Source organism: Lasioglossum baleicum, chromosome 8, assembly GCF_051020765.1.
Source record: "Lasioglossum baleicum chromosome 8, iyLasBale1, whole genome shotgun sequence".
In the NCBI taxonomy this organism is placed as follows: domain Eukaryota; kingdom Metazoa; phylum Arthropoda; class Insecta; order Hymenoptera; family Halictidae; genus Lasioglossum; species Lasioglossum baleicum.
Window position 1 is genome coordinate 5,554,369 of NC_134936.1, and position 25,833 is coordinate 5,580,201.

The window sequence follows — 25,833 nt, forward strand, 5'->3', positions numbered from 1 at the left end:
ATTGCATTATGAAGTCTGTACATTATTTTTCTGGATATAAAAATATCCAATAATACACATAATACATCTACAAAAAAGTATCGAAAAAATTGATTTGGATTTTTTTAACACCAACACAATTTATAAAAACTTCTGGAAAAAATTAAGGACAATTGTTTCAATAATATCTGACTACTGAATTTTTATAAAACTGGTATCTCGAAAATTTCAATACGAAATATGCATTTTCTTCGAATGTTTAAAGATTTTCAATTTTTTAAAACATGTTTGCATGATCTGAAAAATCTGAAAAAAGTCTCGGTCATGTGTGCTATTAGGTAGAATATTTCTTAATTTTTTCGTAATTGTTTATTGAGCATGGTTCGACTAAAAATCAATTTGTGGTGGGGGCCCTCTGGACCATCTTAACTTTAAAAATCAACGAAAAAAATTATTTAAGAAATACAAAACATATTTTAGTATAGACCACTAAACCCGGTTTTTTAAAAAAAAATTTAGTCCAAATTTCGCTTCGATATCTTTTTTAGATCAAAAGTTATAGCAAAATGTGCACCGCGCCGCGCCGCGCCGCGCCGTCCCGGGATTCAAATGCGCGCTGTCTCCAGATGCCGACTTTCCGACTCATGCTTTCGAAACTTCGGCAACGTGAAAATTGGTGAAAATCGAAGGAACGCGTCGGCGTCGTTCAGTCTGCTCGACCTGCTCGGTAGTCACACGGACATGGTAGAGGTACGCTTGTTGTGTAGCGCGCGTCCAATCGAGCAAGCACTCACACGGGCAGAGTAGAAGTACGTTTGTGTGTAGCGCGTGCGCAGCAGAAGCAACGGCGAGGACGGTGCGTCCACGGTCCGTCAGAGTGGGGGGTCCAGTGCCGGAGGGGAAACGTCCTCGCGTCCTCGATTCTGGCATCACTGGTACGTGGCCACTTGGGCTTTGAGTCGCCAACCGCGACGACCCAGTATCTTCCAGTCTCTGCAACATACAAAATATCAATTATTGATAATCAATAGTTAATAATGTTAATATTAATGTTAATACCAAATGGTTAATAATGTATCGTATACTCACCGGCACCTTTCTGGCCCAGCTGATGCTCATTGTCCGTGTCGGCCGTCAACATCTCGCCGATCGCCACGTCTCCGGGTACCACACCTGTGGCACATTCGCGGCAAACAGTCCAGATGATTCGTGACTATAACAGAAACAACACACAAATAAATGGAAAACGAAAAAATGCTCATCAAACTTCAAAGTATGAAAAGTAAAATTTTATTTCTCTGCTTACATTGCCAGCTGATGGTGGATCTGCTGTCGCCTCGGAATCTTGCACTCCATTCTCGTTTCGGTCATCGTCACCATATGGGAATCTGTACTCTGAAAAATATATTTTAATTAATTTCGATATTTTTGCGGAACTGCAATTCTGCACACTTGTTTGCAAGTGTACAGCTCGACGTCGGATTGTAATCACTTTACAATGTTTTGTCGCCAGCTGATCGAGTCAGTGGCCTTGTACGAGTACGTTTAACTCGACGTCGGAAGGTTGCAACTGTTTTCGGTACTTTGGAATTATCCCGTCGACCATTTTCACCCCCCAAACACGAAATTATTATTAAATTATTATTAATTATATTATTTATTTTGGAACTTGCTTTTCATTATGATGGCGCGATAGGTCGACGGGATAATCCCAAAGTATCCTGTTTTCAATCACTGAAATGTATCAGCGATTGTGAACACTTGTTTGCAAGTGTTCAGCTCGACGTCGGATTGTAATAACTTTACAATATTTTGTCACCAGCTGCTCAAGGCGGTGGCCTTGCTCGAGTACGTGCAACTCGACGTCGGACAGTTGCAACTCTTTTTCTCATTAATTCTGCATGTTCGTCAAGAAGATATTGAGGCTCCCGAATGGGCCTGCGTCTATGACGTCTGGGGTCGACTAATTCGGGCAGCATACAATTTAGATAAAAGCGCGACAATTTTGACTCCATTTGAAGTTTCCAAAAATCGTCGTCTCTATCAACTCGAATTGATTTTATACCTTTCCTTGTCCACACACAAAATATGCAGTACTTTCTGCCCGTTATGTGCAATTGTCCTTGCACTTGGTAGAAGTACCTGTGTGTTTTGCGCAATGCGGTACCCGTACTATCTGTAAACATCGTCTTGACGGCCTGTACGCTTTGTATTGCCTCTTCTGGCGTTACATTTTCCGCAGTGTACGGGCATTTTATTTCGACTATTCCGTCGTCGTCGATCAAACCATCTGGTGATGCTCCCAAATAGGGTATCGATGCGTCGATGAAAAGGCCGCATTCTTCTATGGTTATACCTTCCCTACTCGCCAATTCTTCGCGAGCAGTATGTTCGTACTTCCGTCCGTATCTTATGGCAAGATTCTCGTCTAGCTTGCGTGGGTAGAGCAGATTCTCTACCAGCTTTTTACACAGCGTTCCTTTCAGTCGGCTGCACACTACGCCAAAGTTGGACGCTGTCAAAACTTTTGACTTTTTCATCAGCCACTCTGCGCTTTTCCATTGTCCAACTGTATTCCGCTGAACGTTGTCCCTATCCTTTTGCCAATCGCTTAGCATTTTCAAATGATTTTCCCTTGCTAGAATATATATAGGTTCCTCCATGTCTGGCGCCTGTGCATTTGGTCCGTAATCAGCATCTTTCGTTGCACGGAACTTGTTGCATGTTCTCTTCGTAGTCCTCTGTCTTTGGTTATTTACCAAGACTCTCTTTCTGCGTCGTTCCTCCATCTTTAGCAAAACTTTTGGCGGCTCGTTTTGAAACTCTCTCTGTAAACAAGACAATACATCCTTCGTGTTGTACTGAATTACAGCAGCGTGACATCTTGCAGTGTATGATCCCCTTTGGCCGAAATGTAATCTCTTTCCGCCAGTGTACTTCGGGATTATGGAATTGAAGCTCTCCACCATGTTATTGTTGGTCAGGTAGAGGAGACTCTGCATGCGCCGCCAGGCGTCCAATGATATCCTCTATCTGTTGATACACTCCTATGTTCGTTAAATCTGGAACAATGTTTTCTTCATCTTCCTTCGGTGTCCCATCGCAGAAGTATCTTATTTCGTTGCACCGTTTGTGCTCTCCAAAAACATGACTGGGTACATTCGTTATATCTTCATATAACTTCCTTATCTTCTCTGCTAGCGGCAAATCCTCATTGGCTCTGTGTTCTGCAGCTTTCACAATTCCCGTTCGCATCCGCCGAATACATGCTTCCACGATTCGCCTGTAGTACTCGGCTGGAGTCTTCTTCACAATTTCTTTCATTTTGTTGCAGAAATTGCGCAACAAATGATTCGTGCATTCTATTTTCTTCACGCGAACCAACGTCTTGTATGGATCACAGTCCAGAATTGTTTTGTAGACGCTGCTGTCGCCGTCACCAATGATCGTCGAATATATCAATCCTCGTTTTTCAATACTTGTCCTGAAGCCTTCTGCGATGGCGTCGCTCTCCATTTTGGTGGACGTTTCGTTTCTGCTCCAATTCTTGAAACATTCGTGTTCCCGCGGTTCTTGATCCTTCTTCGACGCTTCACGACAAATGCTGCAGTCTTTATTCCTGACTCCCACGAATAAAACTTTCTTCGTGTAATAGCCTATTATCACGCCGACACCAGCTATGGAGTCATATTTTCCTGTTCGGTAAGACCTCTTCATCCAGGTTCCGTCACACACGACAGGAATATGTGGAATTCCGTTTATGACCGCCTCTTTCAATGGCTAGTCTTATCTCCTCTGCGGCCGCTGCTAACATTACCTTTTCCGCAGCAGCAATTACTTTAAGGACGACGACGTCATGACAACTCTGATATTTTTTCTTGCTCATCATGGGGATGTTCAGGGCCGCCAAAAATTCTTCCGCTTGTGCGTATCCGCCTCCGGTGGTTATTGTTCCGGCGACTACACCGTGGTTGATGTTCATCGCTTTAGTATCACCACGTTGGCTACGGACATTTGCTCTATGATCGCACATCGTGCATTTCAGAACCATAGTTGTTTCCAAGCCCGATCTAAACATCTTTTCTATTTGCAGATTCTTGGTTGTACATCCGTATTTTTTCGAATGCTCGCTTGCCTCCTGTACCTGGTGAAAGACGTGGCGCATGTCAGCTATGCTCAACCCTTCCGAAAGGGATGATACTTCCTCTGGTTCGGTCGTCGTTTCTTTTTCTACGACGAAGTACTCCTCTTCGTCGGTGGCAGTTTCTGCCTGCACGTCGCATGTTACTTCTTTGTTTCCTATGGACTCTGCCATGAAATTTTCGGTGTTCGCGTCGCACACCATTTCCACTTCGTCGGTGGCAGTTTCTGCCTGCACGTCGCATGTTACTTCTTCCACGACGAAGTGCTCCTCTTCGTCGGTGGCAGTTTCTGCCTGCACGTCGAATGTTACTTCTTTGTTTCTTATGGACTCTGCCATGAAATTTTCGGTGTTTGCGTCGCACACCATTTCCACTTCGTCGGTGGCAGTTTCTGCCTGCACGTCGCATGTTACTTCTTCCACGACGAAGTGCTCCTCTTCGTCGGTGGCAGTTTCTGCCTGCGCGTCGAATATTATTTCTTCCACTACGAAGTACTCCTCTTCGTCGGTGGCAGTTTCTGCCTGCACGTCGCATGTTACTTCTTCGATTCCTTTGGGCACTGCCATGAAATTTTCGATGTTTGTGTCCCACACCATTTCCTCTTCAAGTGCACTTGATACCGGTACTGCATTTTCCGCTGCTGTACAATGTTTCTCCGTGGCAAGCTTTGCTAACTGCTGTCATCTGCAAATAGAATACAAAAAAAAAACTTGTTGTAGGGATATGATCTCCCCTTTACAGATCTATTTTTGAAAATGGTGATACTTAAAAAAATCGCGAAATTAAAATTATTTCAAGTGAACGCTGCTTCGCCTGTCGCCGAACTATCATTCACCCCTTCATCTTGACTCTTCGATTTGGGGCTGCAGTCTTCTTTCTTGACTTATGCACTTGTTTTTTGTTGTCTTCCACAAATGAAAGGATTCTTCCGTCTTCCGTGACGACACGTCCTCTTCGTAAATCTTCACGAAGGTAAATCCTCTTGCGGTCGCATACAAGAAAGTACACGGAGGGTGGCAAACGTAGCCGTCCAGCGGCTATACCGCGCGCTGGCGGCCGTCCGAGGCTGAATATCGCGATGCAGCGTTCATGTAAGATAATTTTAATTTTGACAACTTTAAATTATCAACCTTTTTAAAAACAGGTCCGTAAAGGGGACACTTGCGGCTGTATACTCGTTTTTGCCCTTGAGACGAAGTATATGGTCGATGGAATCAATTAAAAAGCAATTATTTGCCTTCTCTAACATTCAGTGAGGAAAGCAGATGTTCCGATACTTGTAAAAGTAAAGCATATATAGAAAGACCAATTTTCGATGTTCCATTATCTTTTATTATAGTATAGTATAGTCAAAAATAAAAAACAAAGAGTCAATCAATTAAAAAAAAATAGTCGAATGATCCATCGGGCATAAAATTCGGCTCAAGGACACTTTTCACCATCTTACCCGGTTACAAAGGAATTAAATAATTAAACAATATTAATATTGGTAAAATAAAATTATTATATAAATTTTTTCTCGATCCCCCCTATTTGTAAAAACATTAAATAAAATATAACATTATACAAAATAGATATTTAAACAATTTTGTTTAAAAAAAACATTATCAATGAAAATTAATTAAAAAATGCTGTTTAACAAATGCAAAAACTATTTAATAACCTACAGGTAACGACTACTTTGATTCACCCCGATTATGTTAACATTTAAATATAATATGTTGTGCCATTCAATATTCTGAACCACTTTTCCCTACATATGTTACCGCTGCTCGGTCTTATTTTACGATATATTCGCGAAAAACTGGAGTTCCCACTGCATTCAATTTTGCCTGTATGTACATACTACGTACACGTCTGAGAGTCCGTGGCAAGCGTATGCGTCAGCAATTTAGGGCTGCAGGCGAGCTCAAAAGTGCGAGCCGAGTGCGAGACGAGTCGAGTACTCGCACGAAACGAGTGGCTCGCATGAAGGAATCAACTCGAATTAAATTCAAGTGTGATACGACATTGAAGTTCTCGCAGTGCCACGTTTAAATTTTTATGTTGGATGTGTCTTATCGTTATTATTAATGTATATTTTTTCAGATTTTACAGACTTTGCGAACAGGTTTTAAAAAATTGGACATTACCATAAATTCTAAAAAATATCAAAGTTTGGGAGATACCAGGTATATAAAAATTCAGTAATGAGATATTGTTTAAACAACCGTTTTTTATTTTTTTCGGAATTTTTTATATAGTGCATCGTATTTTAAAAAAAATAAAAATAAATTATTCCGATATTTCTTTACCTTTTATAGGTGTATTATGTAATAGTGAACATTTTTCGGTTCTATCATTCTGTATTCTGTATTGTGTTCGGTCAGTTCGGTCTTATATATTTATTATGTAAGTAGATATTTTTCGTTATTTATAATTCAAACAATCTTTAAATAAATAAATTTTTATAATTTATTCCTATATTCGTTAGTTAAATTGTTATTTCAATCATTTATTGATAAAATAATTGTTTAAACAAATTTTTATAATTTGTACAAATTTTTATAATTTGTTTCTATATTCGTTACTTAAATTGTTATTTCACTAATTTATTGAATTTCAATAATTTTGTGTACAGATTTTTATAATTTGTTTCAACAATTATTTTAACAATAAATTATTGAAATAACAATTTAAGTAACGAATATAGAAACAAATTATAAAAATTTATTTATTTAAAGATTGTTTAAATTATAAATAACGAAAAATATCTACTTACATAATAAATATATAAGACCGAACTGACCGAACACAATACAGAATACAGAATGAAAGAACCGAAATCCGGAACCGAAATCCAGAACCGAAATCCAGAACCGAAAAATAACAGTTACAGAACCGAAATAATATCGTTTCTCCAGAACCGTAACCGTAACCGATATAAGCCAGAACCGATATTCTCGTAACAGTTATAACATCATTTCGGTTCTTCATAACTGTTTCGATCAGAACCGATACTATATAACAGTTTGAAACTGTTATTTCCAGAACCGTTTCAGTCCCTGCTACAGAACAGTGACTCGGAAAAATATTCAGATGCTTTAGAAAAGACGATAACTTTTTAAATATCGTACTATACGATATGAAGTTTTTTGGGAAGCTAGAGCAATTAGTTTACTACAGGATGTGAAAAGAAATTTTTTCAAAAAAATGCAATTGTTCGGAATTGAAGGAAAAATACGGAAAGCTGGATTTTACAACTTTTTATGTGGGCCCCCCCTATATTGAGAACTCAAAAAATACGTTTTATAGATATGTGTCAATTATATGCACTGTGAAAGTTTCATCAAAATCGGTTGTTGCGGGAAAAAACGACAGGCATTGAAAGATGTAAAAATTCCTTAGATATACATAGACCGAAAATCGTGCAAATCTGCAATTTTTACCATGTTTAAACGTTTGTAGCTCATTGCAACGTCCACCGATTTTGACGAAATTTTCAGAATATGTTTAATTGATGCAGATCTATGAAACGTATCTTTTAAATTTTCAATAAAGGTCCACATAAACCAAGCAGCACATTAACAAATGAAGATATATTTTATGGACTCTTATTGACATCTGATCCGCACATATCAGCAATGCGAGTAAAATCGTCTAAGAAAAAAATACAAAATTTAGATCCGGAAGCTGAAGCATTCATAATTAAATAACAGACAAGGCAGGCCTTGAAATGCATGGACTATAAAAAATAGTGCTTCACGAAACCAATTGAGAATGAAGAGACTGACAAAGTTATTGATTATATGATTATATGCTGACATGTTATTCATTATATGCTATTATTGTTATATTATAAAACCGTTATTGTTATAGCATTTGTTTCTTAACCTACTAATAACCCATCACTGCTGTATTATTCATTTCAAATGTCATATCAAAAGTTATACAAGAATGTCACTAAATTATTATAAATTACACACAATATTATAAATATTATAAATTTTTGTAGGGATGCAAAAGCACGCGATCGACGGTTAGGATGTCCCGAGAGGCAAAAACGAATGGCGAGTAGGACACACGCGGATCACCGATACAATAAACAGCTGAGACAGGTGAATGCCCTAGCGAGAGTGTACGAAAGAGTGAGAGCGCGAATGTGCGAGAGAGAGAGAGAAAAGCGACGACGCACAGTGCGGACAAACGTGGCATATCTCACTACACGTGTATATCACGATGTACGATAAATTCCTTTGGTTGTCGATTGTTGCCGGCGCGCGGCCGGCTTCGCATATTCTCCGGCCTTTATTCTTATTCGCTGCCGTCATTTAGAACAGGGCTCGAAATTTTTTCATCGCGACGGCCGAGAATCGAAGACTATGCGTCCCGCGCGTCTCGCTCCCCGGACTGGCCCTAGTGCTCGGAGCTGCTCAGGCGCGTACCATTTCATAGGCGCTATTCGTGGTGCATCATGATGACACTCGTGTCAATAGGTTTCCTCATTACACGTTGTCAATGCGTTTTTTTTTGTTAGTGCTATCTCCTGTAGGCCTACTCTACTATGTCGCACGATAATTTCGGACAACAGCTGTAGAAAATTAATTAGAAAAATAAATTCATAAGATAAATTTATAACGGTTCTGCTTCCGCTGGATAAGGGTGAGCGCATACTAGATGGTCTCGAGAAGGCCGCGGAGCCTTGCTCTCCGTCTACCTGCTAGAGATTTGTTGCCGCATGGACTCCTTGCTCCCTTCCTCCAAGGCCCCTGCCTTCTCGAAACGATCCGCGGCATTCTCGAGATCCTCTAGTATGCGCTCACCCTAAGTCGTCGCGGCGTCGTATCCTCTCGTGCTGGAATAGCTCGCCGAGCCAGGTTCGTCTACTGGCGAGGGAAGCGACGGAAGCTGAAAATGACTCGGTGCGCGGGGCGAGAAATAACGACGGCGTGCATATGTATTTTCGGGCCTCACTACTTGTACTTTCGCGGAACCGGTTGTGACTCTAACGTGGATCCCGAATCGCGGCGCGAGAGTGTTCAATCGTGTAACTGGTGCATGCGTTTACCGGCGTCGTGAGATCGGGGCGTCGCGACGCGTGCCCGGCAATCTGGTGCTGGTGACGACTCAGGATACAGGCGAGGATGGTTCAGGAAACCCTACCACGAGTCGGGACGACCTCGTGGAGGTTCTACGGTAAACGAAAGGGATGCTGTCCCTTTCATTTAAACGTCTCCGTGGCTGACGGAGTTCTCGAGGTGCTGCCTCGAGATACTGGGTTCGGCGGCTGGCCGAACGGCAGAAAAGATGCTGTCTTTTCTGTTCAGGATACGGGCGGGACTGGTCCGGGAAACCCTACCACGAGTCGGGATGACCTCGTGAAGGTTCTACGATAAACGAAAGGGATGCTGTCCCTTTCATTTAAACGTCTCCGTGGCTGACGGAGTTCTCAAGGTGCTGCCTTGAGATGCTGGGTTCGGCGGCTGGCCGAACGGCAGAAAAGATGCTGTCTTTTCTGTTCGGCGAGTATGCTGTACCCGCCGTGGGAACTGCCGATGTCGAGGAGGCCGATGCTGTCGGCAGCTCGACGTCGAGAGCGTGGGAATTTAGGAAGAGTGAATAGCGATACGTACCACTATTCTGGAGAAGGTTCCTAGCTGCTGGCCAGGATGGAAAAGAGGCCCGTGCCTCGTTTGCATCGCCTTTTATAGGCCTAGGACGCTGGTGGGGGAACTGGTACGGGGGAAAGCGGATGTGTGACGTCGTGTTTCCGTGTCCGTCAAGATGGCCGAGTCTCGACGTCCGTTTCCCGCCGAATGTGCTTCGGAGCGCGGGACTGTACTTCGTGACGCGGTATATGTATACGATGTGTTCGGCGGTTCTCGGCGTCGGTCGGCGGTGTTCGGCGCGTGTCTCTTAGTAACAGGCCTGCACCGTACAGGTCTGTTACACCCCCCTCCCCCTTCAGGACAGCGAAAAGTAAGAGAGCGAGGCCCCATTTATTTAAAAAAACAGTTGTATCCTTGGGTACATGTGTCGGCGCAGTATCGGCCCCTTATATCTAGGGGTAGGTAACGAATGAGACGGCACTGGGTTGGACAACACAATTGACATAGATATTTCTGTATACGTAAACAAACGACGCTCTGTCGGTACACACTGCAGGTATCTTCCGCCTTTGGAACAATAATCTTAGAACAACAAAAAGAACTATTTTCAGTCTTACGGTCGGCGACGCGGCCCCCGGCGTAACGCAAAACAACAGACTAACAGGTTCTTTGTGCGGGGCGTCCGTGTCCGAACGGTCGTGCGTCGCGTGCCCTTCCCCGGCGGAGAGAAGGGATTACGGTGCGCGTATATATCTATACGACGAAACGACGGCGAAACGATAGAGAGAAAAAAAAAGAAAAGGGAACAAAAATACTGTCTTTGGCGCGGTCGCGTGCGCAGTCACGAAGGAAAAATAAACGACCTATTCGCGCGTTTTAATGTTCCGTGCCCTTCTCCGGCTGGGAGAAGGGGTTACGGCGCGTGTCTCGCCCGGGTACGGGTGGTTACCTTCCGGCGCCGTCCCGGCGCTTACACCGCCGCAATCGTCCGTCCGGTTCGAAGAACAGCATCCACCGTTCCTCTTCGAGGGATGCGCGGTATCGCTTCGACTGCACGCAGCGATCAGGTACCTCCACGTACCGGCCGGTGGACAGCTGGTACCACGTCGTGGGGCATGGTGCGTAGTTCCCGGAATACGTGATTGGGCGAGGGGCCCCCGGTGCCCTTCGCCAGGGTGCTACCGGCTGCCCTCCGTTCCCCGGCCGTTCCTCTTCCGGCAGCTCCGTGCCCGTTGCCGTTGCCATGATTGGCCGGATCGTCTCTGAGGACCGCTCCCCGGCGGTTGCCTCCGTTGAAACCACCGTTGGTGGCGAGGTGGCCTGTCCCAACTGTGTGCGGGTGGGCTCTACTTGTGGGTCGGGTCGAGGCTGTCGACCCGTTCCCTCCGCGCCACCGCTGGCAAGTCGCTGGGCGTCGGTGGTTGTGTCCGCCGGCTGCTTACGTTGGCGCGTGGGCGCCTCGAATCCCCTTGGTTCAGCGATTTCCCTTGCCGTCGCTGCCTTCGGGGTGGACCCGACTGGGGTTCGTGTCCGTCGTGGTCTCGGCAATAGGGCCGTGTGGCGCCGCGCCCTGGACGTCGACCGGTTCCTCCGCTCGACCTTGGGCGTCAGCGGTTCGTCGGGCCACCATTTCGCCGGTTCTGGCGGTTCCACCCTATGTGGTTGGACGGACGGCGGATGGCCGGCTCGTCTACGGTGGTCTTCTATGGACGTCGGCGGCAGGTTGTCGATTGTGGCGATGTCAGCGGCGACCGCTGGTCGTGTGTCCACGAGTTTTACCGGTGTGGGGAACCACGTAACCGCCCGTATCCGTGGCGTCCTGGACTTTGACCGGGCGGCGGCCGTCATTCCTGGTGCCAAGGTGGCTTCTCGTCCCGCCTCGGCGCCCTTCGTTGTCCCTGCGGTTGTGGAGGGCCGTTTCGAAGTGGTCACCGGCTGAGGCCGGGTGGCCTTTCGGGCGGTGACTTCCATCTTCCGTTCCGCCGCTGTGCGTGTGCGCACTACGTGGCGGCCGGTGGGTCCCTCCTCTCCCCTGGCGGTGGTACGTGATCGTACGGCTTGGCGGACGGAGGATTCCGTCGCCGTCGCCGTTGCGGGCCTTTTACCCGTCGCCGGTGTTTCCCCGGTGGTACCGATGGCGATGGCTGTAGCTGCGGTCACCGCTGTCCGCGTGGCCCATTCCGGAATCGTCGGCGTGGGCGGTCTCTGGTTTGTGTCCGCCGTGGGCTCGTTGAACAGGTCGCGTAGGTCCCCGTAGAACTCGTCCATCTCTGTCCCTGTCCTGGCGGGTCGCGGGTGCTGCTGCGTTTGATGCTGCGATTTGTGAGCTGCTAGCCTATGACAAAGATGGATATTGTTCGTTATTTTCCGTGGACGGCCGCGCCGTCGTGGTGGTGGCGCCGCATCATGGTTGGTGCTCGAGGCGGTCCCCTCTGCGGCGTCCTCCGCCGCGCTCTCCTCGCCTCCTCCGGACCCCTCGCCGTCCCTCGTATCAGGTTTCAGGTCCTGCACGTGTATGTGACGTGCCCACTTCCCGTTGGCGTCCCGGAGGTCGACAATGACCGGGGACACGATGCGTCCGACCGTGTACGGACCGCTGTACTTCGGTGCCAGTTTCGCGGCGATGCCCGCCCCCTTGTCCGACAGCGTATGTTCTCTTTTCCAAACGCTCTCGCCAACGGCGGGTTTCCATTCGCGGTGTCGCAGGTTGTAGTACTTCTCCTGGCGGCCGAAGGATTTGGCCAAGTGCAGCTTGGCCAGTTCCTGGGCCTCACGGAGGTTCTTCCACCTCTGTGCTGCTGGTTCGGTGCTGTCTCCAGCCGGTGGCTGCCCGGGTGGTCGCAGCTCTCTTCCTTGATTGAGGTACGCCGGACTGTACCCCGTTGACTCGTGCCATGCGGTGTTAATGGCGAACCGTGCCTCGTCTAGTTTCTCGTCCCACCGCTCATGGTGGTTCTCGGTGTATTGCGCGAGCATGGTCTTAATGACCTTGTTGGCTCTCTCGACCGGGTTGCAGTGGGGCGAGTACGGTGGCGTGCGTCGGTGTTGTGTTCCAGCGGCTCGAAGCATTGCGGTGAAGGGTTCGCCAATGAACTGGCGCCCGTTATCCGTAATGACGATTTCGGGGGCTCCGTGCCGGAGGATAACATCCTTCTGGATGGCCGCAGCGACGGCGGCGCTGGTGGCTTTTCGAAGTGGCGTGAGTTCCACCCACTTCGAAAAACGGTCAAGAGCGACAAGCAGCCATATGTGACCCCGACGAGAACGTGGCAAGGGACCGACGAGGTCGATTGAGACCGTGTGCCATGGTTGTGTCCCTGGGTTCGCGTGCATATGTCCCGGCGGCTGCTGTGGTGACGTCTTGAATTGCTGGCAGCTCGTGCAACAACGGACGTGACGGGCTACTTGCCTGAACATTCCAGGCCAGTAGTATCTCTGCGCCAGCCAAACGATGGTCTTCGCTATGCCGAGATGTCCGGCGGCGGGATCGTAATGGTGTTGACGGAGGAGGACCTCCCTTTCCCCTGCTGGTACACATATCTTCCAGGCGTTGCTGGCCGTCGGTTCGTTGTAGTCGAGCTGGTGTAACAGGTGTCGAAACAGTTTCCCCTCACGTATCTGGTAATCTGGAACGGACGCGGGGTTCTGGCGGACTGCTTCGATCTTTTTCTGGTACCACGTGTCGGTGCGCTGTTTCGACTGGAGCAGATTTACATCTGGTACTGGAATGTTTCTGGAGAGCGCATCGGCGACGTAGTTGAGTTTTCCGGGTCGATATTCAATATCGAAGTCGTACTGCTGCAGTTCGAGGGCCCATCTTGCGAGCCGTCCCGTCGGGTTGTCGATCTGTTGCAGCCAACGGAGTGCCTGGTGGCCTGTTACGACAGTAAACTGGTATCCTTCGATGTACGGTTTCATCTTCCGTATGCCCCATACGACGGCGAGGCACTCTTTCTCCGTCGCACTGTAGTTCCGTTCGGTCATACTGAGGGTGTGGCTCGCGTAGGCGATGACCCTTTCCTCGTTCCCCGTTCCTTGGGTCAGGACTACGCCCAGACCGTAGTCGCTGGCGTCCGTTTGGAGCGTAAAGCGCTCCGAAAAATCTGGGCACGCCAGTATCGGGGCGGCAACGAGCTTCTGTTTCATTTCCTGGAACGCGGCTTCTTCGGCCTCGGACCACTTCCACTTTGCGTTTTTGCGCGTGAGTTTGGTCAGTGGTTCCATAAGTTCGGCGAAGTTGAGCACGAACCGACGATACCAGGACGCCATCCCGTGAAATCGTCGTACGTCCCGGATGTTCTTTGGCGTCGCAATTTTAGCGATCGCGTCTGTTTTTTCGGGGTCGGTGCGTATCCCTCGTTGGTCGACCACATGTCCCAGGTATCGGAGGCTGTCCACGCAGAAACGACACTTATCTGGGTTCAACCTGAGTCCGGCGGCCCGCAGGCGTTTGAAGACCTCACGCAGATGCTGCTGGTGGGCTTCGAGTGTCGGGCTAACGGTAATAATGTCATCTAGATACGCGAATGCGTAGGGCTCCAGTTCGGGGCCGATGACTCGATCTAGCAATCGCTGGAACGTCGCTGGTGCCGAGTGCAGTCCGAAAGGCATTACTTTAAACTGAAACAATCCTTTCCCTGGTACCGTGAACGCCGTCAACGGTCGGCTACTATCTTCCAGCGGGACCTGCCAATATCCGTTCTTCAGATCGAGCGTTGTCAGGAACTTGGCGCCTCGCAGTTTGTCGAGCGTCGCCTGTATATGCGGTAGTGGGTACGCATCTTTTTCCGACTTCTCGTTCAGTTTGCGGAAGTCAACACAAAACCGAGGTTTCCCGTCCTTTTTCTTGACCACGACAACGGGGGAGCTTCAAGGGCTGCTGGAAGGCTCGATCACCCCGTCTCGTAGCATTGCTTCGACTTCTGTGTCGATGACGGCCTGCATCGCTGGGTTCCGGGGACGGTACCGTTGTTTTATTGGTGTTTCGTCTGTCAGTTTAATCCGGTGTTGGATGAGGTTGGTCCGGCCGGGCACTGATTTAAACCGCTCCATTTCGGTGGCGATGAAATCGTCCAGTTGTTCACGGTCGCTGGCACTGGGAGTGCATAAACCCGTCTCTGCGACTTGTCTTGTCTCGGTGATATATGCCACGGGCCAGGAGGCAATGTCGGCCGGTGGGCGTAATTGAATACCCAGTGCGGCAATTGTCTGGATGCCCAACAATACCTGCGGTCCCATCTTCGGTAGTATGGTGAACTCGTGTTCCCACTCGTATCCCATCGTGACGAAAGGTAGTCGCAATGTGCCATTGGGGCGTGTGTTCGACCCGTCGGCCAGGCCGACCAGGCCGTTTGCAGTCCGTGGGGCGATGCCCTGTTCCCGGGCCCACTCCTGTACTTCCTCGTTGACACATGATAATTGTGCTCCTGTGTCCAGGAGGGCCTCTACCTGTCGGCCAAGGATCAATATTGACAGCAGTGGTCGGGGGGTATAATTTATTGTGGGGGCCTGCGGTCGCTCGATTGCGCCGCGCCCCTCGGCCCGTTTCCCGACGTGTTTCCGGCGCACTGGTTACCTGGCGGATGACACTCCCGGGTAAGCACTCCGTCTCGGCCGCACCGTGCACAGAACCGTCGATATATGTTACGGCACTCGAAGCGGTTGTGGCCCCGCTGCTTGCACCGCCAGCAGTGCGTAACGGGGCTGTATGTGTCGTTCGCCGGGTTTACTGGGCTGGTTGGTTGCTGACCGGCGTGGTATGCGGCCGCCACCTCTGATGTGCGATGTTCCGGGCCTGCTTCGTATGCGGTGCCTCGTATAGGAGGCCGCTGCATTTTGTTTTTTCGCTCGAGAGCCCTCTCGATGCGTTGTACTTGACCCAGCAAATCGTCTAGGTCCTTGACATGCGCCGGGTTAATTACGACGGTATGTTCTGGCAGCATGTTTTCGTATACCGTTTCCAGGTAGTCGGTGGTTGGTATGTCGGCCCGCCGCATCAGAGTGATGAGAGCGTTCATATATTTCTGGAACGGCTCTCCTGGTTTCTGCACGCGTTCTCTGGCCTCCCGTTCCCGCTGTAGCTGTGTTTGTTCCGCGGCGAAATTGGCTATGAACTTCTTCTTGAAGTCCGCCCACGTGTTGATTCCGTGCTTACTGTTCCGGTACCATACTTGCGCGTCCCCGCGTACAAGCTCGGTGACTCCTCGTAGCAGTTCCGCGTCGGAGAGGCAGTCCGCTTCTTGTAACTCCGCGAGACGTTCCACGAACGTATGCGGGTCCTTCCCATCCGTGGTGCATGCCCATTTCCGCATGCGGTCCATGTTCTTTCCGGGGTCGTCCGGTGACTCGACGGTGATGAACGTTTGCGCGGGTGTTTGCGTAGGCGGCCCGCTGGCCGCTGCTTTTGGTTCGTCCATTCGGAACAGTCGTTCGGGCAGGCACAACAGGTCCTCCGTCTGTGCACGGATACAGTTTTCCCAGTGTTGACGGAGTTCCTCCGGGGTCCCGGTGATTGGTATCTGTAGGCGGCGCAGTTCGGCGAGGATTTGATTCACTTGTAACTTGGTGACTTGTACAGGGCCCTGTGGCATGCCCTGTCGGCTGCACTGACTCCTTGGTTACGCGACGCGTTTTGAATCTGCCCGCGCGGTTGCAGTGACGCCGTGCGTCCCGAGATGGCGCGCACTCTCACTCGTGTTCGTTGGCACTGTCACTGTCGGTCGACACTAGATGTCGCGGAACTGTCACACTTGTCCGATTTCACTGGTCCCCTTGATCGAACGCGAGATGTCGCGCGCGATGCATCACTTCCGACCGGCGAGGTGTCCGCACGTTAACCTCGAAATTTGCCACGTGGCCGTTATTCCGACGAGTGATTTACGCACCAGGTCCCTGTTCGGGCGCCACATAACGGTTCTGCTTCCGCTCACCCTAAGTCGTCGCGGCGTCGTATCCTCTCGTGCTGGAATAGCTCGCCGAGCCAGGTTCGTCTACTGGCGAGGGAAGCGACGGAAGCTGAAAATGACTCGGTGCGCGGGGCGAGAAATAACGACGGCGTGCATATGTATTTTCGGGCCTCACTACTTGTACTTTCGCGGAACCGGTTGTGACTCTAACGTGGATCCCGAATCGCGGCGCGAGAGTGTTCAATCGTGTAACTGGTGCATGCGTTTACCGGCGTCGTGAGATCGGGGCGTCGCGACGCGTGCCCGGCAATCTGGTGCTGGTGACGACTCAGGATACAGGCGAGGATGGTTCAGGAAACCCTACCACGAGTCGGGACGACCTCGTGGAGGTTCTACGGTAAACGAAAGGGATGCTGTCCCTTTCATTTAAACGTCTCCGTGGCTGACGGAGTTCTCGAGGTGCTGCCTCGAGATACTGGGTTCGGCGGCTGGCCGAACGGCAGAAAAGATGCTGTCTTTTCTGTTCAGGATACGGGCGGGACTGGTCCGGGAAACCCTACCACGAGTCGGGATGACCTCGTGAAGGTTCTACGATAAACGAAAGGGATGCTGTCCCTTTCATTTAAACGTCTCCGTGGCTGACGGAGTTCTCAAGGTGCTGCCTTGAGATACTGGGTTCGGCGGCTGGCCGAACGGCAGAAAAGATGCTGTCTTTTCTGTTCGGCGAGTATGCTGTACCCGCCGTGGGAACTGCCGATGTCGAGGAGGCCGATGCTGTCGGCAGCTCGACGTCGAGAGCGTGGGAATTTAGGAAGAGTGAATAGCGATACGTACCACTATTCTGGAGAAGGTTCCTAGCTGCTGGCCAGGATGGAAAAGAGGCCCGTGCCTCGTTTGCATCGCCTTTTATAGGCCTAGGACGCTGGTGGGGGAACTGGTACGGGGGAAAGCGGATGTGTGACGTCGTGTTTCCGTGTCCGTCAAGATGGCCGAGTCTCGACGTCCGTTTCCCGCCGAATGTGCTTCGGAGCGCGGGACTGTACTTCGTGACGCGGTATATGTATACGATGTGTTCGGCGGTTCTCGGCGTCGGTCGGCGGTGTTCGGCGCGTGTCTCTTAGTAACAGGCCTGCACCGTACAGGTCTGTTACAAATTAAAAAATTTAAAATTTAGTAGGCCTACAGGGGATACCACTAACAAAAAAAAAACGCATTGACAACGTGTAATGAGGAAACCTATTGACACGAGTGTCATCATGATGCACCACGAATAGCGCCTATGAAATGGTACGCGCCTGAGCAGCTCCGAGCACTAGGGCCAGTCCGGGGAGCGAGACGCGCGGGACGCATAGTCTCCGATTCTCGGCCGTCGCGATGAAAAAATTTCGAGCCCTGTTCTAAATGACGGCAGCGAATAAGAATAAAGGCCGGAGAATATGCGAAGCCGGCCGCGCGCCGGCAACAATCGACAATCGACACTCGAGGCAGAGCCCGAGACGAGCTATGGATTGATGTTATTTAGAATAACGAATAACGAATAAAACTCCCGGGATTCATTCGTGACTAACGAATAACGAATAAAGCGTTATTCGTAAGCTACGAATAATTTCCAGCGAATAAAATCGTTATTCGTTATTCTCGAATAAATCCTGGGATTTATTCGTTATTCTTTATTCGTTATTCGAAATAAAATTTTCCCAACTCTGTCTAGCGATTCTGACTACTAAAAAACCCCGTCCTTGCATTATCGAGAAATCAGAAGTTGAATCCCGTATCCTTGCAATCCTCGCGTACGTATACATGGTCTAGCGGTGTATGAATGTTCACGCGTGAGCGTCGTTTGTTTGGAAAGAAATTGCAGCTACATTGCACGCTTCGCAGCAACGTGAGCCTGTCCCGGCGCGGCGCGGCGTTTGTTTACTTTCTCACTCTGGTCATACATATATAGGGTGACCTTTCAACTTTGAAAGACTACATACTCCTTGATTTTCGAATGCGTGGTCGGGCCGGCCCTCAACGCCCCCCCACCACCTAATCCTAACTAATTCTGATCGCATGATTTTTGCATTCTATATAGCCGTCATACAGGATTTGAACTAGTAATGAGAGAGACACCCTGTTTTTTCTCTCATCTCCACAGCGTGTTTAGAAACAAAAAGTAAACAAACGCCGCGCCGGGACAGGCTCACGTTGCTGCGAAGCGTGCAAGAGTACGGAAAATTCAATACAGTATCAGCGATAGTTGTTTGTGAATAGAATCTCGAAAACTAAAATCGAGCGGCAATACCATGTATAGGAAAAAGTTGTTCAAAATGAAGCCCCTAATGTAAATATTTGCCGAATTATTTACTCGCGACAGCCGATTTTCGAAGACTACGCCCCTTTGACTCCATCGCTTCCTGTGGTGCACCGTCAATGGAAATAATTTTACTTTGACTCGAGAGAATCTTGAAGAGTATGAAAAATTATGTCGAAAATCATGCAGTATATGTATGTACACTTACCTATTTCGTTGTAATTTTCTTCTGCTGTATCTTTTTGTGGAGCATCGAAGTCGTTTTGTACTGCTTCTTCCTTTGGGTGCTCGACTGGACACCGTTTGCTCCGTAGGTTGCGATGAACTAGCACTCTCCATAACTAATAATCACTAATCACCCAAATCACCAACTAACTAATCCCTAACTACCGCACAATGCCGCGCAAAGACTAATACTGTGAATGGCTCAAAGAACAATTCACGTCTAAACGCGTTTGTGTTCGTCAGTTATAATGTGGTTATCATGAAGGCTTCAATTGTTCCGATATCGCGCACCGTTTTTCGTACGATGGATGGCCGGTAGAGGCGCTTGCAGCCTCAATAACCGGATACACGGTGAAAAAAAAAAATTTGAAAAGATTTGTATGATTTGATTCTGAAAAATGAATGTATATATAACATGTGCATTTGTGTATATTTTGTAACTTGTAGAACACGTCCTGAAGTTTTTTTGTCCGGAACAGATTGTTTCGGTACTTCCGCGCCAATATTACTGCCTCAGATATGGCGACTCAGATATCGCGCATGCGCGAGCAAAATTGTTCAGAATCGCAACACCGTCGGGAAGATTCGGCGATTTGAACTTTGACTCTGTGACGGACAGTTCCAGACACAAAAGTAAGTATAACAAACCTCGATAATTTTTATAAAGTGTTTTTACATTTGTTTGTTGGAAAATACAAAAGATAGTTACAAAAATGGCAAAAAGTAATGGAACAGATTCGGAAATATATTATTGGATAAATGTATGAATAGATGTCTCAATTCGATCGATAATTGTGCATAAAAGGCCACACCTCGCCGTAACCTCGAAGATCTTTCAATATGTTATCAGGCCGAAGATTTCGTTCAACCTTTTCTGACAGAAACTAGAAAAAAGCGAGCTAATAAAAACGTGGTAAAATATGAAAATTCGTGAATTCGTGACTATCCGTAAGTAAATTGTAGAACGTGCTCTTGCAGAATCAGTGAATAATAATGATGTGGAAAGCGTACGTTCGGTGTCATTTGAGTGGAAAATTGGTCATTGCTATCGAGGCTAGATGCATAATGAAAAATAGATGTTCTAATAAATAGATTTCAATAATTACGGTACAATCATGGCTTGTTCGTCTAGTGGTAAATGAAGGATTACATATATCGTGGTATTTAGAAATTATTCTAATATTTAGTTATAGTGAGAACCTTGTTTGTGTTACTTTGAAAAAATAATAAAATTTGTATACATTCTCAAGGTTTTAGTTATGTTCTCAGCGCTTTTGAAACAATTCTGCTTTGCAAAATGTCGAGAATTTATCTAATTTTAATACCTTTGAAAGAAAAAATTGCAACTCTTTTCTACGTGTAGAGAAATTACATTTCTCTTTTCGCGCGCGGGCGGTACCATCAGCTTACTGAAATTAATTACTTAAATTTTACTTTTATTGTTTATATTTCTAACGAGAATTGTAATACAAGATGTAATACAACTCTTGTAATGTAAGCTGTAATAAAAATGTTGTATTACAATTCTTGTTATAAATATAAACAATAAAAGTAAAATTTAATGGTCATTTGTGATTCTGATTCGAAATCTGATATGCTTGTGTCTGCGGATTCCTCATAAACCATGTGCATCGACATTGAAGCGTCACGGTCAAGTTTGCTTACAGGAGAACAAATATGTATCGTTGAAATACATATAAATAGACCGATGGTACCGCACGTGGACGTAAAAAGATATGTAATTTCCCTACATGTGGAAAAGAGTTGCAATTTTTTCTTTCAAAGGCATTAGAATTAGATAAATTCTCGACATTTGGTAATTGTGCATAAAGGGTCCCACCTCACCGATTTTGATAAAATTTAAATATGTTGTAAAACTCAACATTCTGAACAACTTTTTCCTATACATGTAACCGCCGCTCAGCTTTCGTTTTTGAGAGATTTGCGAAAAACTGCAGCTACTACTACATTGAATTTTGCCTATACGTGCACGCCAGTGCTGTGCGTATGCGTTAGCATGATGCGACCACTCGTCAACTGTTTCTACAGATATATCACTACGATCGTTGAACGATCTATATACCGCGTGAACTTTTCAAATCATATGATGATGATGAAGAATGAGTACATATTATATTACGACGACACCACACACATCCACAGAGTGTTTCTGAGCGGACAACCCGAAAAATCCATTTTCACGCATACGGAAATATAGGAGTAGTCTTTCAAAACTGAAAGCTCACCTTAAAAACCAAGAAAAAAATAAACAGAGATCGTTCAACGATCGTAGTGATATATCTGTAGAAACAGTTGACGAGTGGTCGCATCATGCTAACGCATACGCACAGCACTGGCGTGCACGTATAGGCAAAATTCAATGTATGTAGTAGTAGCTGCAGTTTTTCGCAAATCTCTCAAAACCGAAAGCTGAGCGGCGGTTACATGTATAGGAAAAAGTTGTTCAGAATGTTGAGTTTTACAACATATTTAAATTTTATCAAAATCGGTGAGGTGGGACCCTTTATGCACAATTACCAAATGTCGAGAATTTATCTAATTCTAATGCCTTTGAAAGAAAAAATTGCAACTCTTTTCCACATGTAGGGAAATTACATATCTTTTTACGTCCACGTGCGGTACCATCGGTCTATTTATATGTATTTCAACGATACATATTTGTTCTCCTGTAAGCAAACTTGACCGTGACGCTTCAATGTCGATGCACATGGTTTATGAGGAATCCGCAGACACAAGCATATCAGATTTCGAATCAGAATCACAAATGACCATTAAATTTTACTTTTATTGTTTATATTTATAACAAGAATTGTAATACAACATTTTTATTACAGCTTACATTACAAGAGTTGTATTACATCTTGTATTACAATTCTCGTTAGAAATATAAACAATAAAAGTAAAATTTAAGTAATTAATTTCAGTAAGCTGATGGTACCGCCCGCGCGCGAAAAGAGAAATGTAATTTCTCTACACGTAGAAAAGAGTTGCAATTTTTTCTTTCAAAGGTATTAAAATTAGATAAATTCTCGACATTTTGCAAAGCAGAATTGTTTCAAAAGCGCTGAGAACATAACTAAAACCTTGAGAATGTATACAAATTTTATTATTTTTTCAAAGTAACACAAACAAGGTTCGCACTATAACTAAATATTAGAATAATTTCTAAATACCACGATATATGTAATCCTTCATTTACCACTAGACGAACAAGCCATGATTGTACCGTAATTATTGAAATCTATTTATTAGAAGATCTATTTTTCATTATACATCTAGCCTCTATAGCAATGACCAATTTTCCACTCAAATGACACCGAACGTACGCTTTCCACATCATTATTATTCACTGATTCTGCAAGAGCACGTTCTACAATTTACTTACGGATAGTCACGATTTCAGGAATTTTCATATTTTACCACGTTTTTATTAGCTCGCTTTTTTCTAGTTTCTGTCAGAAAAGGTTGATCGAAATCTTCGGCCTGATAACATATTGAAAGATCTTGGAGGTTACGGCGAGGTGTGGCCTTTTATGCACAATTATCGATCGAATTGAGACATCTATTCATACATTTATCCAATAATATATTTTCGAATCTGTTCCATTACTTTTTGCCATTTTTGTAACTATCTTTTGTATTTTTCAATTCTAATATTGTACGATAATATGTATATTGATTTATATTTTGTTCAATTTTAGGAAAATGAACAAACTCGAACAGATTCAAGGGGAAGAACGGGAGGAGGCGGCGACGGCGACGGCAGCGGCCACGGCAGCGGCCACGGCAGCGGCGACGGCAGCGGCGACGGCAGCGGCGACGGCGACACCAACGGTGCCGACACCGCCGCCTGAAGAGTACTTCAACTTGGCGACGGCCGTCGCCAACTTGAATTTGCAGCATCGCATGCCGGTGAGTAACTATTCACTACTATTAATTAATAGTGTGTATGTTACTACATTGTTATTAATAATGGATATTTTATATGTTACAACACAGCTACATAACAGGCCGATGAGCGGGCCGGGCTCCATGCCGGGGGCCATGCCTGGGGCCATGGAGGGCGCCATGCCGGGCGCCCTGCAGGGCACAATGCCGGGCGCCCTGCAGGGCACAATGCCGGGGGCCATGCAGGGCGCCATGCCGGGCGCCATATTTTTGACCAAGCAACAATTGGTGAGTTATTACAAATGAACTGTGTTATTTTTAATCTTCGATGTACTAAAGTAATACCTATAATAAATAAATATTGCTTTGTTGCAGACAACCATAGCAAGAGAGTGGCGGCGACAATACTACTCCGGCCGCGGAGGACGCGGAGGACGCCGAGGACGCGGAGGCCGCCGAGGACGCGGAGGCCGCGGAGGCCGCGGACGCGTCGTAGTCCACCATTATTACTAAATTTTATAATAATAATGTAATAAAAATTTTTATAATAAAAATATAATAATTATTACTAAAAAAATTTTAAATTTTATTTATAAACTGTACTTTTTTAAATAAATATATATATATTAGGTTGTCCCAAAAGTTCCTTCCGAAATGTGATCCTTTAATATTGCTAAATAAATATTAGGTTGTCCCAAAAGTTGGTTTTCGATGCATGCACATAATGCAAATTCATATTCAGAAGTACTAAAATATTAACATAAAGATTATCGTATTGTTTGTATTTATTTAGCGACATTAAAGAAACACATTCCGGAAGGAACTTTTGGGACAACCTAATATATATACATTAGAGTCTATCTATACCCGATCTGCTAATTTCGGGCCATACAGTCTTCCACTACTTTCCCCCCAATAGTTCCCCACTTTCGGACGTAGACGTAGATACGGCCCTGACGAAACTCGCGCATGCGCGCGAAAAGCGCCAACGATCCCATCACCGACGCCGTAGGCACACGTACACGTCGCTCCAGCGGTGGTATGTAAGCACTATACACAGTCTCACTCGAGCACACCGACGCTGCAGCATCGTCAGCCATACTGTTACGTCACGCCGGCGAACATAGCTTCTCCGACGGGCAACATGCAGCTGAATATTCCAAAACTATTGTTTGGAAACCTAAAGGAATGACTTTTGAAGCAAACAGCGCACCAGATTGATGTTTCATCTAACGGATTTGATTACGAAAAAGCCCCATCGTTGCGTTATCGAGAAATAGAAGGGCAATCGTCGCGAAATCTTGTCATGCTCGTAGGCCGTAGGCACACGTACACGTCGCTCGAGCGGTGTGTATGCACCACTACTTTCACGCTTGAGCACACCAACGCTGCAGCATCGTCAGCCATACTGTTACGTCACGCCGGCGAATATAGCTTCTCCGACGGGCAACATGCAGCTGAATATTCCAAAACTATTGTTTGGAAACCTAAAGGAATGACTTTTGAAGCAAACAGCGCACCAGATTGATGTTTCATCTAACGGATTTGATTACGAAAAAGCCCCATCGTTGCGTTATCGAGAAATAGAAGGGCAATCGTCGCGAAATCTTGTCATGCTCGTAGGCCGTAGGCACACGTACACGTCGCTCGAGCGGTGTGTATCAGTGTGTATGCAGTATGCACCAACACTCTCTTGCTTGAGCACACCAACGCTGCAGCATATCGTCATCCAAATTGTGACGTCACGCTTGCTTACGAATCCTACCTTACCGACAACATATTTTCTGCTTCCTCTGTTTTACCGATACAGTGATTGCTGACGAGTCGTCAGTGACGACGACAATGATAAGTAACCATCACTGGGAAGCGGATGTCAACGCCCGTAGCGGAAAATGTCGGAACTGTATTTTTACATAAACCTCACTTTGGGACGATTTCCAGTCGAAAATGTCTTACAGTTTGTTTAATACTCAAGTAAACAACGTAATAGATGTTGCATTGACAATGTATATGCTCCTGCTAGTTCGCTGTTTGCTTACTTTTTCCATAAGAGCCCTAAATCTCTTCATATTCATGAAAATGAAAGCTCTTTATAATTTACGAAAATTCGTCAGCTGCAACGCTGCAGAATAATGAAAATTACGCGTCGTAATCGTAAAAGAACGTCTTTTGAAGCAAACAGCGCGCTAGATTGATCTTTCATCTAGCGATTTTGACTACTAAAAACCCCCGTCTTTGCATTATCGAGATCTCAGAAGGCCTTTCCCTGACCCTTGCAACCTCTCGTACGTATACGTGGTCTAGCGGTGTGTGAGTGTACCAACACATTCACGCGCGAGTGTCGTCTGCTAGGAGACGGCCCCCTTAAGGGTGTAGATCCGTTTTTGACCTCGAAATTAGTTTGAGCTCCGTCCAGTAGGGGAGCTGGGTACATGTTCTACCGTTGAATCGTCGAGACTGTCGAGAGCACGGTGCTCCGTGGTCGAGAGGCACAGCAGCGCCAACGAGAGACCATCTCGGCGGAGACAGCAGTAACTGTATCAATAAATGTTGCCGGTAAGTCAGGCTTCATACGCAAACGTGAAGTCACTATACGGCTGACGATGATGCTGCGTTGGTGTGCTAAATACCGTAAAGCTCACGACAGGGTCGTGGTGAAATTGGAAGCTCTTGCGGAAGACGAAATGAAGGAAGCGGCTGCAGAAGAAATAATGCTAGCCATAGAAAGAGGCGATGTCCTACCAGATGGAAATGCATACACTGACGTCGTGGCTGACGGGACCTGGTTG

General features: G+C 46.6%; 4 protein-coding genes across 7 annotated transcripts in view; 1 reads left to right on the forward strand and 3 right to left on the reverse strand.

Moving 5' to 3' along the window:
• LOC143211335 (uncharacterized) overlaps window positions 1-25,833 on the reverse strand; it is a 125,330-nt gene that overhangs the window by 24,222 nt on the left and 75,275 nt on the right. The gene's annotated exons all lie outside the window — the stretch shown is intronic.
• On the reverse strand, window positions 1,075-3,133 carry LOC143211342 (uncharacterized). Its single transcript, XM_076428882.1, has 3 exons — window positions 2,122-3,133; window positions 1,286-1,374; window positions 1,075-1,192 (listed from the first exon to the last, which is right to left on the reverse strand). The coding sequence occupies exons 1-2, from the start codon at window positions 2,979-2,981 to the stop codon at window positions 1,353-1,355; spliced, it is 882 nt and encodes a 293-aa protein (XP_076284997.1). The 5' UTR covers window positions 2,982-3,133; the 3' UTR covers window positions 1,075-1,192; window positions 1,286-1,352.
• LOC143211340 (uncharacterized) overlaps window positions 3,558-25,833 on the reverse strand; it is a 58,173-nt gene continuing 35,897 nt past the window's right edge. The window contains exons 1-2 of one of the 2 annotated variants that reach the window (XM_076428874.1): window positions 19,119-20,417; window positions 3,558-4,805 (exon numbers count right to left, since the gene is read on the reverse strand). In XM_076428874.1, coding sequence (XP_076284989.1) covers window positions 3,707-4,717 — 1,011 coding nt within the window. In that variant the 5' untranslated portion in view covers window positions 4,718-4,805; window positions 19,119-20,417 and the 3' untranslated portion in view covers window positions 3,558-3,706. Of the gene's footprint in view, window positions 4,806-19,118; window positions 20,418-25,833 lie in introns of those variants that run through there. The other variant, XM_076428875.1, reaches the window with a different exon arrangement.
• LOC143211344 (uncharacterized) lies at window positions 17,755-23,675 on the forward strand. 2 transcript variants are annotated; one of them, XM_076428886.1, is made up of 4 exons: window positions 17,755-19,768; window positions 22,858-23,068; window positions 23,156-23,332; window positions 23,420-23,675. In XM_076428886.1, the coding sequence occupies exons 2-4, from the start codon at window positions 22,862-22,864 to the stop codon at window positions 23,555-23,557; spliced, it is 522 nt and encodes a 173-aa protein (XP_076285001.1). In that variant the 5' UTR covers window positions 17,755-19,768; window positions 22,858-22,861; the 3' UTR covers window positions 23,558-23,675. The 2 variants fall into 2 exon arrangements, with proteins under 2 accessions (XP_076285001.1, XP_076284999.1); XM_076428884.1 differs by having other exon boundaries at window positions 22,858-23,332.